This window comes from Protomyctophum parallelum (assembly GCF_964188405.1).
Source record: "Protomyctophum parallelum genome assembly, chromosome: 9".
In the NCBI taxonomy this organism is placed as follows: Eukaryota; Metazoa; Chordata; class Actinopteri; order Myctophiformes; family Myctophidae; genus Protomyctophum; species Protomyctophum parallelum.
The window spans coordinates 29,850,789-29,867,999 of NC_139706.1; the positions used below are offsets into that span (position 1 = coordinate 29,850,789).

General features: G+C 42.0%; 2 protein-coding genes across 6 annotated transcripts in view; both read right to left on the reverse strand.

Moving 5' to 3' along the window:
• Window positions 1–84: 84 nt before the first annotated feature.
• On the reverse strand, window positions 85–3,167 carry LOC310864292 (GTPase IMAP family member 5-like). The gene is made up of 4 exons (XM_083772928.1): window positions 3,087–3,167; window positions 2,336–2,579; window positions 1,332–1,667; window positions 85–771 (listed from the first exon to the last, which is right to left on the reverse strand). The coding sequence occupies exons 2-4, from the start codon at window positions 2,508–2,510 to the stop codon at window positions 197–199; spliced, it is 1,086 nt and encodes a 361-aa protein (XP_083629054.1). The 5' UTR covers window positions 2,511–2,579; window positions 3,087–3,167; the 3' UTR covers window positions 85–196.
• A 2,394-nt stretch (window positions 3,168–5,561) lies between these two features.
• The window catches only part of usp2a (ubiquitin specific peptidase 2a), a 53,937-nt gene continuing 42,287 nt past the window's right edge, over window positions 5,562–17,211 (reverse strand). For 3 of the 5 annotated variants that reach the window (XM_083773490.1, XM_083773489.1, XM_083773492.1), the window contains 10 exons: window positions 16,822–16,945; window positions 15,978–16,089; window positions 15,629–15,739; window positions 14,990–15,054; window positions 13,967–14,070; window positions 13,376–13,456; window positions 12,113–12,191; window positions 8,323–8,427; window positions 8,040–8,160; window positions 5,562–7,355 (listed from right to left, as the gene is read on the reverse strand). In XM_083773490.1, coding sequence (XP_083629616.1) covers window positions 7,274–7,355; window positions 8,040–8,160; window positions 8,323–8,427; window positions 12,113–12,191; window positions 13,376–13,456; window positions 13,967–14,070; window positions 14,990–15,054; window positions 15,629–15,739; window positions 15,978–16,089; window positions 16,822–16,945 — 984 coding nt within the window. In that variant the 3' untranslated portion in view covers window positions 5,562–7,273. The remainder of the gene's footprint in view (window positions 7,356–8,039; window positions 8,161–8,322; window positions 8,428–12,112; window positions 12,192–13,375; window positions 13,457–13,966; window positions 14,071–14,989; window positions 15,055–15,628; window positions 15,740–15,977; window positions 16,090–16,821; window positions 16,946–17,211) is intronic. The other 2 variants (XM_083773491.1, XM_083773493.1) reach the window with 1 other exon arrangement.

The window sequence follows — 17,211 nt, forward strand, 5'->3', positions numbered from 1 at the left end:
AATTTTATTTTAAGATAAATAATCTATTAAATACGAAAAAACTACTTAATTGATGATGAAACAATAATTCATATTCAGCTTCTCACTACTTTTACATGGCCTAGCTAAACAGTAATAAACCTCAACAAATAAGTATCAATGCATTTTTTAAATATAGGCTATAAACAATAATATTTGATTTATTTTTGCTAATTAATTATCCATACATCTGCTCCACTATCTCCAGCAGTTGAATAACCTCAGTCTTGTCTGTTGTGTACTGGTTGAAAACAAGGTGCCTGTAACCACATCTGTCCAACACCCTGCGGAGGGGCTCTCCTGTCTTCTCGATGTATTTCTCAATGCTCCTTCCCCTCAGCTCGCCTCCATAGGTGAACAGCACCACGGTGCTCCTCCAAACTCCATCACCTAAGACACTCACGTACTTCTCCACTGCTCTCCTGTCCCTCTCTTTGAAAGAGTCCACAGGGATAGCCAATATGAATGCCATTTTACTTCCTGGGGGACAGAGGGAAGGGCTTAGTCCAATCTCCAACTTGACTTGTTCTGGCTGGGCCATACCAAACATGCTCCATCCAGGGGTGTCCACCACTGTCATAGTCCACCTTGACATGTTTCCATTAGCCACAGCACACTGGACAGTCTTTGTACCCGTGTGAAACGCCTCTCTGTCCAAGATGAGGTTGCCTGCTAAACTCTTGCCAGATCTTCTCCTTCCCAGTAGGATGAGACCTAGGCCAGCTCTCATAGCAGGTGGCCCTGCCAGTAAGCCTGTAAATAAATGATACATAGCAATGGCTTTCAAATCAATTGTAACTAAACACACATAAAAAACAAATAAAAACTAGGATTCTGTTGATAAAGTGAAAAATGTCCAGAGTTCAATGTTTCCCTGATCATTTGTTTGTTTGTGTATAGCCTCTTCTTAAAAAACCTGGTGTTATCCATTCCCAACATTGTTTTCTTTACAATTTCAGGCCAATTTCTAAATTGCTATTCTTTAAATCAATTCAGGATATTACTGTCTCAGTATTAGAATAGGTATTTGAAAAGTTTCAGTAGAGAAATCAACACTATACTTAAATGTTATGAGTACTGCTTATCGGGGTCACAAACAAACTTTTAATGAATGCGAACACAGTGGTGACTATTCTGTTCCATACTCGCGAGTGCAGCATTCGATACTATTGATAACCACAGCCATGTTTTATTGGAATACAGCAGTGGCATAAAATAAGTTAATAACTTAGTGGTGGTTTACAACTTTACATCATACATGAGTAATCATATTGTTTTGACTAGGTTTTGACACTACATAGGACAGAACTTACCTCTAGGCAGAATTGTTGTTCTAGAGGCCAGCCGCACCTGCTTCGGTACCCCATCATGTATCACTGCCATGTCTGTGTCCTCTCTGCCTCCCTGCCACCCCCTCTCCGTGTTCCTCCTCAACTCCTCTCTCAACAAGGTGTACATCCTTTGCTGCATCTCAGTGGGTCGCATGTTGGCCTCCACCATCTTCTCTATCTTTTGTACCATCACCTGCACCTGACGCCCCGAGGCTGTGTCCTGGCTGCTCATGACATGGTACCTATTGCCACATCTCTCCAGAAGCCACTGTAGCATCCTTCCCTGACTTTTTATATGCGTTTCTATAGGCAGGTGTCCTGTCAAATCATTTAAAAAATAAGAGTTTTGTTACATGCATGCTTATTTAAAAAACAAAAAAATATTCATGCATGCTCTACTTTCAAATCTTTATTGGATTTGAGTTTGCTCCCAATTTCAAAACTCTAACCTCATCTATGAGCAGTTCATGGTTCAGCTATTATTGACTACCGTATCTGTGAGTGAATAAAAACCCTACCCTCTGTTCTGCTAGCTCTACACATCCTTCTACAGCCCTGCAGCAAGCTAAAAACCATAGGTGACCATTGACCAAGCCTTCTGCTGCCATGCCCTTAATTGCTCCTCAGTTGTGGGAGGCCCTCCCAGACGACACACCCAGCCTTGATGTTATAATGTGATGGCTTTTTAAGAATGCCGCCCCGTCTGTCTTACTACATTATTGTAACACATTGTATGGGACTAGAAATACTAGAAATGCACACTGTCACACTGCCAACTTGCGCTTTGTACACAAGTAGGCCATGTATGGCCTACTTGCAAGTTGGCACCTCAACAGAGTGCATTTCTGGTTATTATTATTATTATTATTATTATTATTAGTAGTAGTAGTAGTAATAGTACTATCACAATTCTTACTGTTAACATTGAACAATAATGATCATACACTATGTTTTACAATTTCATTTGATTAAATTTCCTGAATTACCTAACTTATCTCCGTGGGTGAAGAGGATCATGGCTCTTTGCCAGATGGTTGTCTCAAGCAGCCTCAAGTGGGCTTCCATGGTCTCCCACTTGTCCTGGCTGAACTGGGACGAGGCGGGAACCACCAGCAGAATGGCATGTAGCTCCGGTTGGCAGAGAGACATTCCTCTGCACATCTCCCTGGCGGTTCTGTGTGGGGTGGCGTGCCAGGATGACCAACCTGGCGTGTCAACTACTGCTACCTGCTTTGTGTTAGTCACAGTAAAAAGAAAAACAGAAAACATTCATATTCATCAGTTGTGGACAAAGTTTCAACCCCAGTCCTCGTGTCAAAGTATAGATACTCTAGGTCAAATTTGTAGGCCTACTTCAAGGCACCGCTGGCAGGCTTAGTTATAGTGCTCGGTGTGAATGGTCCTCAACATTTCCACTTTAGGTCACCCAGCGGTATTGCAGCTGTTCATACTCGAAATATACATACGTACATACGTACACGCACGCGCACACACACACACACACACACACACACACACACACACACACACACACACACACACACACACACACACACACACACACACACGGTACACAGTACATACACATCAGACAGACAGACAGACAGACAGACAGAATTAATTTCTCCCAAAATGTAACAAGTTTCCCCAAAATGTCAATAATAATGAAAATAGCTGTAATACCAGCTCACAACACATCACAATGTACTGTATATCTATGTTGTTTTTTATATCCACCTGCTTCCTACAGATCCAGCCTGTCTGTGAACAGTCTCTGTAGTAATCTGGAACGCTCTCCTGCCCAGGATGGTGTTTCCTGCAGAGCTCTTCCCACTCTGTCTCTCACCCAGTAACAAAATCACCAACTTGGACAAGCCTGAGTCTGGACCCAAAACATACGTACACATATATACAATACAGGCCCAGACATATACAGACAGAAAGTACTGTAAATCCATACAAATCCCTACATACATTTACATTACATACATTTGTAACTTACCAAAGTAGGCTGGTCTGTAAGCTGCCATTTTAAATTGTCTCTAGTAGTCATATAGCTGAGAAGTGCTGATCTAATTTTCCAGGAAGTCCGCAGTCTCTATTTTGACCCTCCCTAATATAGAGACCTCCTTTCAATTATTTTCAATTCCTTCCTTGATTCAAAATAACCTCCTTCCTTTAACTCAAGCTTTAACAGCCTCCAGTCGACTAACTCAGCATGGTCATCATGCCATAGCTTCATAATCACAGTTCCAAAGTTCACAAAGGATCATTCTTTGGAAGCAACATTACGTCAATAATGAATTATTTGGAAGCAACAAGTTCAGATTATAAAGGATATAATGCTAACTTGCAGAGAGGCTATTCCCATCTACTTCCTCTAGATATGTGACTGGCATAGTAATTCAGTAACACTGTATCAGTTGTGCCTCCCTAAAAACAGAGAACCTCTCTAACAGACATACTCTGGGCAAACTAAATAAAACCGTGAATTAGTTTTGTGTTCATTTGATTCAAATTTGAGGACTATTCATGTGAAGGGACCGATTTTATTTAACTAGAAATAGGCACATCACATTGTTTTATGGAATTATACAAAACTGCAATAATCAATGGATTATTGTATAAAACAGATATGTTTCTTTTCTGGTGCTCTATAATAATAATAAATTGTGTCCTCTTTTGTTTTGGGGGCGTTTGCTACAGTACAGCATGGTGGCTCACAGTGTTACGATGCTCCCTATTTCCCAAGCTCCTATAGGGTTCAATAACCACAAAGGCTGGCGCCTACTCTTTACTGAAAAGCATGTTTTGAAAATTAATAATCCTGCACAAGGAAAACTCCAATGAAACAAGGAGCTCTCTATATTTATCCAAGCTCCTTGGTTGACTCATAACTGTTTTAAATCTCTTTTAAAAACGTATTTCTATAGGAAAGCCTTTTTGTAAGACCCTCACAATTTGTTGATCTGCTACTTTTGATGCATCTGAGAACCCATCAGCAGATAAAGGAGAAACAGCACCCTCTTTTCTTTTGAATAACAGTCTGTCTCGAGAGACTAGCTTTTGTGTGACACTGTACTAGTATGATCAAGTAGTAGGGCATCATTATTATTTTATATAGAGGGACAGACATTAGGCTGACAGGAAATGGGGAGACAGTGACATGCAGTAAAAGCAGTAAAAGCAGTCAGGATCGGGAGTCGACTCTGTGGCACACTGTCAGACTGGATTGCCAGCCAAGGTGCCTGGACCGCTGAGCCACGGCGCAGGCCGTAGTAGGGCATTAACTGACCAGAAACTTAAAATATGGTGATAAGAGGTTTCTGACCTACTTCAACGATATAGTTTGCATCTCCCTTTACTCTCTGGGATGGGGTCATGCCTTGCAACCAGGGTGTAGACAGGCAGGGAAAGAGAGTAGGCCTATTCCTGGGTACTGATGGTATCAGATCACGCAACGTTGTGCAAGGTGAAGCTGAAATTCCGGGGCAATGGATATAGAACATGATTGAGTGCACAAGGAAATAGGCCACATTAGTCCCTGATTAGAGCTTCTTTTGTCTCTCCCCCCCCCCCCCCCCCCCAAGTCAAAATTTGTTTACACAGTCATTAGTAGCCTATAAGGTTAAATATACACATTCTATTGATCATTTTTCACAATATAGTGTTGTCTCTGAGTAACTGGCTGAAGTTCGTTCAAATAAATCATCACAGGCCCCTTTTCCACCAGGGTTGAACCGGTTCCATTCTTTTTTCCCACCTAATATTGAACAAGTTCAGAGTGTTTCCACTGAAAATAAATTTGTTCAGAACCCAAGTTGTTTCAGAACTTGAACCAACCAGCCGGTTCTGTGAAAGCACCAAGGTTCCAAGAATGTAGAATAGAACCAGTTCTAAAACCAAAGTTCTTTAGGTAGAAAAGGGACCCCAGTGTGATGGTAACATACATTTCCCACTGAACTCTTATCAGGCTATGATCAGGAGACAAGTGAACTTCCCAGTTAAAAATCCTCATCATAACGATGGTACTACGTCTGTCATCTAAGCTTTACTATCCTGCTCCAAATGGTATGGACTATACGCCTATGGGCGACATCTTTTAGCCATGTTCCTCCAGGAATAGACCTGTCACAGATTTGTGCTAGCATTAATAATGGATGCTAAAAGATACTGCCAGTAACAGTTAGAAGGGAAAAACAACAACAAACATTTTAAAACATTTCCCTTGTGGGGCTTTATTCATGATAAATTAGCTGCAGTTAGAACAAACGGAACCCTACATCTTATGATCGCTTACTCCCCCCCAGTCGAAACGAAGTAGCCACGTGTGCTTTTTACATCATTGTCAGTCATATTTTATGTAATCCTCCGGAAATTGAATTTGAATTCAGAATTTCTTTGCATTGCTTTTGCTTCGGCTGAATTAAAACACAGTGGAAGTAAAACCACTGCTTTATAGAATTTATTTATAAATATATATATATATATATATATATATATATATATATATACACGTGTATATATATATATACATATATATATATATATATATATATATATATATACACATACATATACTCGTGTTTTGACTACCACTGTTGTGACTCTCATCACATTATATTATCATAAGCATAAATAACAATGTTTTTCTCTCTTCAAACCTGTTAAATTAACCAACTGAAAACAGTTATGGGTCATTTTCAGCACCACTGAATAGTACATTCTCTATATTGCATCAGAATATAAAAATATACAGATATAGTGTTTTCTTCATCATTTAAAACATTCTTTCCGTGTTGTTCAATGGCATGAAACGAGAGAGGAAGAAAAAGACCCCGTTCTAAGGACAAGGATTGTTGCCAATATTATCATCATCAGTATTACTGATTCTAATGGTTTCCGTGGTACCAGATTGTCCATTCATTCATTCACAGCACTTTAAAAACATCAGTAGCAGCCACACGGGGGGAAACAAATTAAATAACAGGCGAGTTAGAGGGCGTCCTCCAAATCATGTAACACGCACAATGCCACCAGCCTCCCGACCACGTCAGCAGAGAGACAGAGGGAGATCAGGAGAGAGGGAGATAGACAGAGAAAGAAAGAGTGTCAATAGGGTAAACAGAGGAGTGTTGTAATGCAGTGGTGTGGAAGGGCCGACTGAGCTGGCTAGGTAGGCTGATAGTGTGTGAGCGTTGTGTAGCAAATAACGACAACCATTCCATATGCTCCTGCTGCTGTCATACTTCGTTAGTCCAGCACAGCAGGGGTTCAGGGGTGGAGGGTGCACAATTCAAAAAAACTGTTATCCCAAGTCCAAAATGGGTGTTGGAGTGATACATGTAAAAAAAAAAAGAAAAAAAAATCCAAAGCAAAAAGAAAATGAAAAAATAACTTGAAACAAGTCTTTTAATTCATTTCAATGTCTGAGGCGGATGAGAAGAAGGCGAAGGCGAGCAGTTGGGCGAGAGGTTTGCAGTGCATAGAGAGGGACTTTTGAGACGACGGTCCGTTGGATGGGATTATTGCCCGGGGGAGACTCATACATACAGTAAACAAACACACGCAACACACACGCACACACAAAACACACACACATACACACACACACACTTCCTCTGCCCAGAGGGAGGCAGCGACTGCCTGGATAGGAAAATGGAGAGAGAGAGAGAGACGCGGTGGGGTTGGGTTGCTTGGTTTCCAGAGTGCTGGTCCTGCAGTATTAATTTCCTCAGTGTTTAGAAGGCTCGGAGACACAGCTCAAGGGTTTGTGGAAAGCGCAGTCTCCAATATGTGGAAGTTGTGTGTTTTACTATGTGGGTATGTCTGTGATATACATCCAGATGAGGCCCCTCTTCCACCCATCCATCCATCCATCCATCCATCCATCCATTCATCCATCTGACCGTCCCCCAAAGTGCTCACATCCGCGAGGAGGCCAACTCATAGAACAACACATAGGCATCACTGCTGCGGACTTGGCTGGAGGACATTGGCGTAACTCTGCGGAGACAGAGAGATGGAGAGAAAGAGAGAGGTGTGTTGTTATAGACATGTTGTTATAGACATAGAGTGCAGTGTAGCACAGTGCTTCTCAAAGTATTTCATGTCACTCCACAAGAGGGTACTGGTGCTTTGAACATTTACACCGTTTGGAAACCATTTTTAACATGGATGAATGCTGCTGACATCAACAATCCTTAATAACTCCTAATACGGACCCTACTGCAATTTGTTTTTACATTACATTATTTATCAACTTTTTGTGTATTTTTTATTTTCCTATCTATTGTTGCATACTCTACCCATTTATATGCTTCACAGTGAAAATGTATATTTGTATGTACTTTTTATTAATTTCTTTATTTTATTTTGTTAATGGTACGAGATACCAGGGTTAATTGTGGCTCTTTCGGAGCAGGAACTCTGAGGGGTGGGAGGGGTAAAATACTAGCTTTGTATGTTATTTTCTCCATATGTGATTTGAAAATGTTAAATGTAAACTAAACTAAACTAATTATTATTAATATTTTTTAAATGTCTCATTTGCAGAGCATTCAGAGCATGTTAATTATAATAATCAATCCATTGTGTTCCAACTTGGATGAGTGGCAATACGTTTTTATTTATTGGATTTGTTATCATCATAATGAAAACCAACGTGGTACAGTAGATGCTCAAACCTACCTGGAGTCATTGAAAGTGTACCATTCTCCTGAGGCAGGGTTGCGACAGTAGGCTGTATAGTGACCGCCCATGGTGGTGCCTGAGTGGTTGGACACTGCATATAGGTTGTACACTGCATTACCTGGGAGAGAGGACACAAACACAAATGCAATCAGCTGAAATCCAAACATGTATTAAGAAGTTTACACTTTATATTCGAGGGTTCAGCAGCATTTCACATGCTTCATTGCTTCCTACATTTATAAAATAGTCGGAAGGAAGGAACTGCGAAATCAGTACTTACTGCTGTTTACAGAGGCAAACTCCCGCAGGTCAAGGTCTTTCATTGGGAAGTTGACAAAAGTGGACAGTTTGCTGGTTCTACGGGCCTCAGAGAACCGTTTCAGGTCTGTGTAGGGGGGCAAGTCAAGGAATACCACATGTCTGGGTACCACCTTCAACATAAATCTGTGGGCTGAAACTGAAACTGCATCGAGGCCATTGGCTCTGTGGCCACCTCCTTGTTAAAGGCATAGTTCCGCACTCTCTTTCGACTTCCGCATGCTCTCCTCAGTGGGTTGAGCAATTGGTCTCAACTTGCACACAGACGTAATTTTCCGTTAGCATAATATGCATACTGTGAGGAAGCCCGTTTTTCACTTCCCCAAAATGTAAGCTGTTTAACCCTAGAACACTAAACACGGGTGATTTTCACCCACATTTGTGATTTTAGTTTTTTTCCACTGGACCATTCTCACATGTCTCCGGAATGGGCGGACCAAAGGAGAAGTTCCCAGGTCCATTATTTCATTTAGGAAGATCTTTAAAATAATACCCACATTTTACACAGATTTTTCCCCCCATGATATCTATATTAATTAGTTTTTATTCCTTTGGTGAAATTTCATGTTAAAATATTAAAGAGGAGTACCACTGTGTTGTACTTTAATATATTTTCATCATGGGCTGTGTTGTCATGTTTACGGCGTACCCAGGGCGACAGTGGCTCAGGAGGTAGAGTGCCGCTTGGGAACTGGAAGGTTACCAGTTCGATCCCAGGCTCCCCAAGAGTTAGTGTCGAAGTGTCCTTGAGAATGCTGCTGAATCCTTAATAGACCATATTCATGGCCATGCTGGCACTTTGCATTGAAAAAGCAGTGTGGCAACAGGTGGTCTATTGCTCCCGATGAGCAGGTTGGTGCCTTGCATGGTTTCCTATGAATGTGTGTATGATGAATAGGTGATGTAATATATGTAAAGCGCCTTAGTTAAATGCGCTATATAAATGCAACATTCACCCACAGGCTATGAGATTGGGATCAGCTCGGACAACGATAGCACATTAGCACAGGCTGTCCTGGCTCACAGCTACGACGTTTTTCATTTAGGAGCCATGTCCACACAGGCGGAGAGGCGCTTTGGATAGCATTTTCCATAGCACCCGCACTCATATTGACACATGCAATCATGTCCGCATGAACCATGTGTTATTACTTGGCTCACATACCGGTAGCTTAGCTGAAACAATGTAAACATGGACTTCTCTCATCAGGTAAATGACTGGGTTGTTATGCACAGTGTCAGAGCCTACTTAACAACTTCTTTGTAGGATTCCAATTGCCTAACAATTCACAATCTATTCACAATCAATGACAATTGATAACAAGCCATCTACACACTGTGAGTTTGAACAACCTGAGTCAAATTTGTGCGTTAATTTCAAAGGAGCATATACAGATACAGAGAGAACGAGTGTAGAGTTTTGTTTGTCAGTGACTAGCCTCGGAGTCGGTACCAAATTATGCCATACAGGAAGCCAACTTCCTTGCATTTCGCCAACAGGGCAGAGGCGCGTTGTTCCAAATTTAGTGACGTCAGTGTTCTCCGCTGTTTTCTACCAGGGAGGGGAGGGGGAATGGGATAAAGGGGGGTGGGGGTAGGCCCTCAGATCAATAGGATCTACCACTTTTTTGTGCCGTCACCTGCCCCTCTAGACCAGAAGTCACACAGGCTGCGCCAGGCTAGTAGTCAGTGACTAAATGCGCACCTACAGTACAGTATGTATCCTTGACCAGTACTTCTCTTGCAAAGCTTCCCAATTGCCTCTGTGATATCCATGGGCTTGTTTGTGGTTAAACACCCAACATATTTCCACAGAAATGTCATGAAGTTAAAAAGCTGATGAAATGAAATATTCCTGCTACAGTAATATGTAATATTTCTGCTATATGCATTCATTAGACTTCAACTACCCATTGCAAGAGAAGGTATGGTGTGATAGGCTATGAAGAATGGGGAGAGTGCACACATCTACCTTTTCCAAATAGCCTGGGCTTATCAGGAACAGCCCATGATGATTCATTTTTGCAGAAAATAAATAGATGAATATTTCAGTGTTTTCTCGGGCTGTTGGCCAACTCCTGATGGGAAATTTTGATCTTATTTTTTGCAGCATGACTGCAGGTGGGTTACACCAGCTCATGTGGGCATGATGTGCACTACCAAATGGAGCACTGATTGAAGCACACAAACATATTCTTCCAGCAAGCCAGCAGACTAACTCAGTGTTAGGCCCTCATTTATCAACCGTGCGTACGCCAAAATATGGGCGCACGCTGAAATTACCGACATTTTCGGCATTTAACATTTCCGGCAAAGCTTGAAATTGAACTTGACAACGTTCAAAACTCACGTCTGCTACGCCAGCTACCTGGCGTAGCTTTGTCCTTGGCTGTTTTTCTGTCTTAGAACAGTGGAGCAGCATTGTTTGACCAGCTGAGAGGCTGTCACAGGCATCTAAACATATATGTATTCACCTAAAATGTTTATATAAAAAGTATGTATAATGTATATGGTCTACATGTAAAAAAGAAATAAATAAAAATGTTAAGGAATACATAGTAGGAGATAAAATCGCGCAATTAAAAACAATGTTTCAAGAGATGCGTAAGCCATTTAAACAGTGTTTTGCATGAGCGCATACATGCGAGGATTTGGGCTGTCTGCTGAAATATTTCCATGACGGGACGTTGGAGAGTATAGTGCAGCAGTGCTGCAGCTCAGCTGCGGAGAGTCCCAATGTGGTATAGCCTACTGTAGCCTAATCTACAGCAGGCCGATGTCTTTCTGGAGTTACGTTATATGTGCAATATAATAAACCCGACGCGTCGCTCGAATGCCAAATGTACCGTGCCAGGCTGCCAGCGCAAGTGGGAACTGCATCGGAGATATAGGTATATTACCCAGCCAGCCCACCACCAGCCACACATGAGGCTATATACGGTTTTGGCTGCACATTCATATAATGACAGTTGACAGCCGGGCCACTGCAGTGACTAACGACTGTGAGGCAATCTAAATAGACTGTCGAACGTCGGAACGTGCATGCATGCACAGTGGTCCGTCCGTGACCAACTGACCATGGTCAGTTGGCAGCAAGGGAGCGAAGCGAGAGGAGAAACAGACAACTTTATTTAATGTGTCATGTAGGTGCGTGCGTGCATGACAGCAAGGCAAGCGAGGTGAGAGGGAAACAGACAGGGTAGGCCTACAACTTTATTTAATTCATGCAGGTGTTCTTTATTTATTTAACAACACACCAGTTAGTTGGGCTTGCAAGTTGCGTGTGCGTGATGTGCGTCTGTGCGTGTGTATGAGAGAGGGGGGTGAGGCGGGCAGCAAGGCACGGGAGAAACTTATTTTTTCATGTAACCATGGTTTCAGGAAACGTATTGCCGTTGTTCATGTCGCAAAAACGAGGGCGAGGCTTGATTTCATAGGGCGTGCTAAGGGCGTGCCAGATCGATTTAAGCCGTGACATTTATTAACGTCAGAACGAAATTAAGGAAGGATCAGCTGTTTGCGATCACTTTATAAATGCCGTGGCGACGTGGGTGTACTACGAAACCTGCACTCGAATCTGTGGCAGATTGTACACTCGATTGATAAATGAGGGCCTTAGTCTTTAAGCTTAGCAGCATCATCTCCAGACCAGTATATGCAGGCTGTTGTCTGTTTCCCAAAATAGGGCCATGTATAATAAGACTAACTGGTCATATCAGCTCCACTGCAATAATGTTAAAATGAAAGGATACGAAGCACTAATATCTTGGGGAATTTCTGTATTGTGAACTTCTTCGTGCATCTTCTCCTGGCTTTACACCTGTAGCATGTCTAGGGAACAGAAAGAAAATACATTTGAATTACTAATCACAAACTACTTTCTGAATTGGGCAACTCACCATATAAATCTTTGGACACTCGAAAATAATTGGTCAGAATTTGAACTCATTTTAGACATAAAGATAAAATAGATAAATATGCCCAAATAGACTTGATAAGATGTATTTGTCTTAGAGGTCTTTGGGTAAGCCCGAGATCCGAAAATACCAGGGATCCGACCCGGAGCTCGATCCGGTTCCATCCACAAGAAGTGACTCCCGAGCCGGTTCGGAGCTGCTACCGTATGTCTCGGGGTTCGGGTAATCTAAAATTAAATGACGGTTCCACTAACACCCGAGTGGACCCGGTGATTGGCTGTCACAGCTATCAATCACACCAGCTCCCCACCTTTCTTTCTCCTCCCGCCAGTGGGAGGCGTGTAAAAGTTACACAACAACAAAAGTTAGAAGCCGGTGCAGTTCATATTATATATACTAGCCTATATTGTTGATATTAACGTAACGTGTTGGTTAACGGTTCATAGCGTGTTGAACTTGATATCCTGGAAAACTCCAAGCCGAAGATAATGATGAACAATAAGAATATGTGACATAAATTAACGGTGGATTAGTATTAGCAATGGCTAAGAAGAAAGATTACACACACACACACCAAAAAAACTAAACTAAACGTGGATTTATGTTTTATTTACAAAAATGATTGACTGGTCTCTCTACTCTGGGATTATACACATTCACACGTTAATGAAATGGGACGCTGCCAGCAGCACCAACCAGTGGGCTACGTTTAGGTAAGAAAGAAGAAGTCTTATTTAATAATAATATAACTCTTAATAATAAGTTCCGAATTCGGTAATTTCGGGTCTATCATGTTTGGTATGGGTACGGTCCTCATATGTATTATAATAGCCGGGTCTGTTTGGCTCCGGTTCCGACATCTCTCTGTGCTTTTTGGGCTCGGAGCTAGAATTCTAATAATAGCAGCGTGTCCATTCGGTTCTGGGTAAAAAAAGAATTCGGGTCTATTTGTGTACGGGTTGGTCAAATATGGTTCCGGTGAAGACCTAATTTGTATCAGAGTTGGAGTTAGAAGTCTCATAAGATCTATTTGTAATTTGTATCAGAAGCTTGATAAGATGTATTTGTATTCAGAAGCTTGAAGATGTTAAAACTCACCGGCTTCTCATCCCCATCAAGGACGTCCTCTTTGGTGAAGAGCCGCATGCAGTCCATCAAGCTGACCTCACCGTAGCCCTTCTGGGTGCAAACATAGATGCATTGACATTAGCATGCACACAAACAACCACACACCAGGGCGTACACCCAGCCACACAAACACAAGACACAAAAAAAGCACAAACAAGAAAGAAACAAAGGAAGATAGCTCATGTTATGACAAAATCAGAAATGAGTCATCTGAGAATTAAGACATATTTTTGTCGTGTCGTAATAAAGTTGAGTTCAAGCAGTTTTATCTTCTATCCGAAAGATAAAGTGGAAATACAACCAATACAACAATTATACAACACAGACTAAAAACAGGGTGTGTCTAGCTAATCATCTGTCCATATTACAGTATATCTTCTCCATACTGTATACCTGTAGACGACCAGGTGTACTGTATAGGGTGAGACTGTGTGTGTGAGTGTGTGTGTGTGTGTGTGTGTGTGTGTGTGTGTGAGCGAGCGAGCGAGCGAGCGAGCGAGCGAGCGTGCATGCGTGCGTGCGTGTGTGTGTGTGTGTGTGTGTGCGCGCGAGTGTCCTAACCTTGGAGATAGGTAGAGAGAGATCCCAGAAGGGGTCAAAGACAGTGGAGCAGAAACCACAGTGACTGCAGGTCAGGGAGCTCTTCAGTTGGCCTACAAAAACATCTGGAGCAAAAAGGAAGGGGATCAAGGATGCTATTTTACACTTGCTGTTGAACAGAATGCAAGAAAGATATTCTATTAATACAACAAAGTTGTAACAAAGTGGGATCTAGATCTTGACTTGGGTCTCAAGGGTAGTTCAACCCAAGGCAATTTTGTCCACACCAAAACCAAATCTCTCAAAGAGCACCTATGAGCTGCTGCAATTCGAAACTGCCCCCCAGATTTGTGCTTTTTCTGGTTCTATCCTCAAGTAGCAGTTTTTGTATTGACCTGTAATTTCGTTTTGAAATGTACCCATAACTGCATACTGTGAGATAAAATGTTCAATCAATCAATCAACCAATCAAGCTAATAAATGTTTTTGAATTTGAGCTGATCCCTAATTTAGATGATTAAATAACAATTTCACACACAACTGATCTGATATCTGATCAATATGCATGCTGCATTAATACGAACCCAGTTATGAACAATAAGGTATAAAGACAAGCTATCGGTGACTTGACACCAGGGGGGCAGTGAAGCCAATAGTGTCTGAAGCCAGTAGGAAATCCTGACTTCCTGAAAGTTCATATAATGGCCTGTTGTGGCGCTGTCATTGGGCCAAAAAACCCCATAGCTCCTTTACAGTCTATGATCGGGATCCACCCCCCGCTTGAGTCAAAATAAAAACCAACGAATAAGAAGGGGGGAAGTCCCGCCTCGTTGTCTGGGCCAGCCAATGGCCAGCTGGGCCCAAACGGATCTAGAAAGATCTACGATTTACAATTCAAGGACTGACAGGCTTCATCTTAAGTCCATATCAGACCCGGAGAACGCTTTGTCCATATTTATTTACAGTCTATGCTTGACACATATTAAGGTGATTTAAATGGTAGATACGTGTGCTTTAGACATATCTGATCGCTGAGGTACTCACCAACTATCTTACTGTCCTCCCTCTCCAGGTATTTACCCCACATCTTCTTGCCTTTCTCCTCATCCCTGTCACACACACATACACACACACACACACACACACACACACACACACACACACACACACACAAAGAGAAAGTTGTTTTTCATTGATACACACACACACAAACAGAAAGAGAAAGAGAAAGTAGTTTTTCATTGATTCTGTTGATGATGGATGATGTGAAACAAATGTAATGAGCCATGGAAGTCATTTTTCACTATGAGTGCTGACACCTTGATGGTCCATATTAGCGAGTGAGTAATGAGTGTCAAATGGCTCTTGCAGCTTGACCTGGAAATATGGTTTTAAATGGACACTTGGACGTTTTCTTTTTTGCATTAAAGTGGAACACTTAAAAGTTGCAAGGAGCTCCATTAATATGACTGATAAGCTGTAATAAAATGCAAGACTTGGGGCTGTTAAAATGACGTGGCACCTTGTGAGGAAATACTTCTAAGGTTGTAAAGCTAAGCAGGACAGCCTGAGTCAACACTTTATATCATGACAGTACAAACACATTTGCTGACCCTCAGCACTCACGTATGCCCGCACGCACTCTCTCTCTCTCTCTCTCTCTCTCTCTCTCCTGCTACTTACGGCAGATGGTCAAAGTCCTCCACAGAGCCTCTTGGCCTGACACTGACCCTGTTGACCTCGTTGTGCAGCCCGTCCAGAAGGAAGCGTAGAAACTCCTGTGCGTCCTGCTGGCTACAAGAACACACACACACACATGCTGTGAGTCAGGACATCGTCAACCATTATAGGCTGGCTGTGAGTTATCGTTACAGCTCGTATTGCCGTGGCAACAGTTCTGTATGTTTGTGTTCCAAACAAATCCGAGCGTATTCTGTACTGTACTGGTCGTTGCTAGCTTTCTCAGACTTCGGGTGCTGAATGACAAATGACTAAAATGTGCACCAGGCAGGTTATACAGTGAAAAGCTTACTTGTATCCCACAAATCTGGGGGCGAATCTCTGGATCTGAGTTTTGAACTCGGAGGGGCTTACAGCCTCGCTGCTGGACGATGTCCACATGGTCTGAATCAATTTGGCAAATTCTGTAAACACACACACAAACAGGTTACATATATACCAATGGTTGTGAAAGTCAAATACATATTAAATTGGGGGTCCTTGACATGACATTTTTAGTGAGACACTAATTATCAAGTAATTAAAGCGTCTTTGCGTATTAAAAGTATATTCAGTGATTTCACTTAATTCAAATATCACTTATTTTTTTGTTTTGTTGTGATAATCCTCTCTACTATGAGTGTGCTGACCATATAAGGAGTTCCTCCCTGTCCCCAGTTAACCCCTGGGGGTCAAAAAACCTTAGGTTTCGTTTTTGACTCTCTATCCTGATTGGACGAAAGGTTTTTTGAGTGAAATCACTGAATATACCTTTAAGAAAAGTGCTATAAAAGTCCCCAGATATTATAAATCTTTAAAGTGTTTGAAAAACCATGAATAATTTTGAATTACAGAAACATTTGAGAACAACATCGTTCTGCACAGCGAAAAAGAATGATGTGAAATGACACTGGTCTACATCTACAACACATAACATGTGATGTGACGTAAGAGCCGATCAGAACATATTATCCCCGTTTGTTCCACATGCTAAGTTGTTGCAGATCCCAACGACCTGTAACAGACCCGGGTCATTTCCCTGCCCTCAGCGCAGCCCTGAATGACGACCACTTGTTTTGTCAACAGAACATGTGAATCAAAATGTGCCCGTTTGGTGCAGCGGGGAGACATGTGGGGTGCTCTTTTTCTCTTCTCACCTTCCATGAGGGCTGTGTTGGTACGGCTGTTGTTGTTAAGGTCTCTGCGGTGTGCGTTGTGCAGGCAGTAGTCTCGCAGGCCGTGTGTGTTGCTGAGACACTGCAGGATACTGTTCATGAAACACTGCAAGGACACACACACACACACACACACACACACACACACACACACACACACACACACACACACAGTACATAGAGTTCACAGAGTTTAATTGGGTCCCTTATGGTTAATGTGCTCATATTTCATATCAATGATATAACACTGTATGGGGTGATAAAGCTGTCTGTTAAAAAAACGATTAACTGGAGAGTGAGAGAACGTTGTTGTTTTGACTGACAACACACAATGGGCAGTGGGCACGCACAACTCAACTGAACACTCTGTTA

Bases quoted from the DNA above. Each gene is read 5' to 3' on its own strand.
- LOC310864292 (XM_083772928.1), bottom strand. From the start codon at position 2,510: ATGTGCAGAGGAATGTCTCTCTGCCAACCGGAGCTACATGCCATTCTG. The intron at 1,668-2,335 runs GTAATTCAGGAA...ATGATTTGACAG, and splicing joins CACCCACGGAGATAAGTTAG to GACACCTGCCTATAGAAACG. The intron at 772-1,331 runs GTAAGTTCTGTC...ATTTATTTACAG, and splicing joins AACAACAATTCTGCCTAGAG to GCTTACTGGCAGGGCCACCT.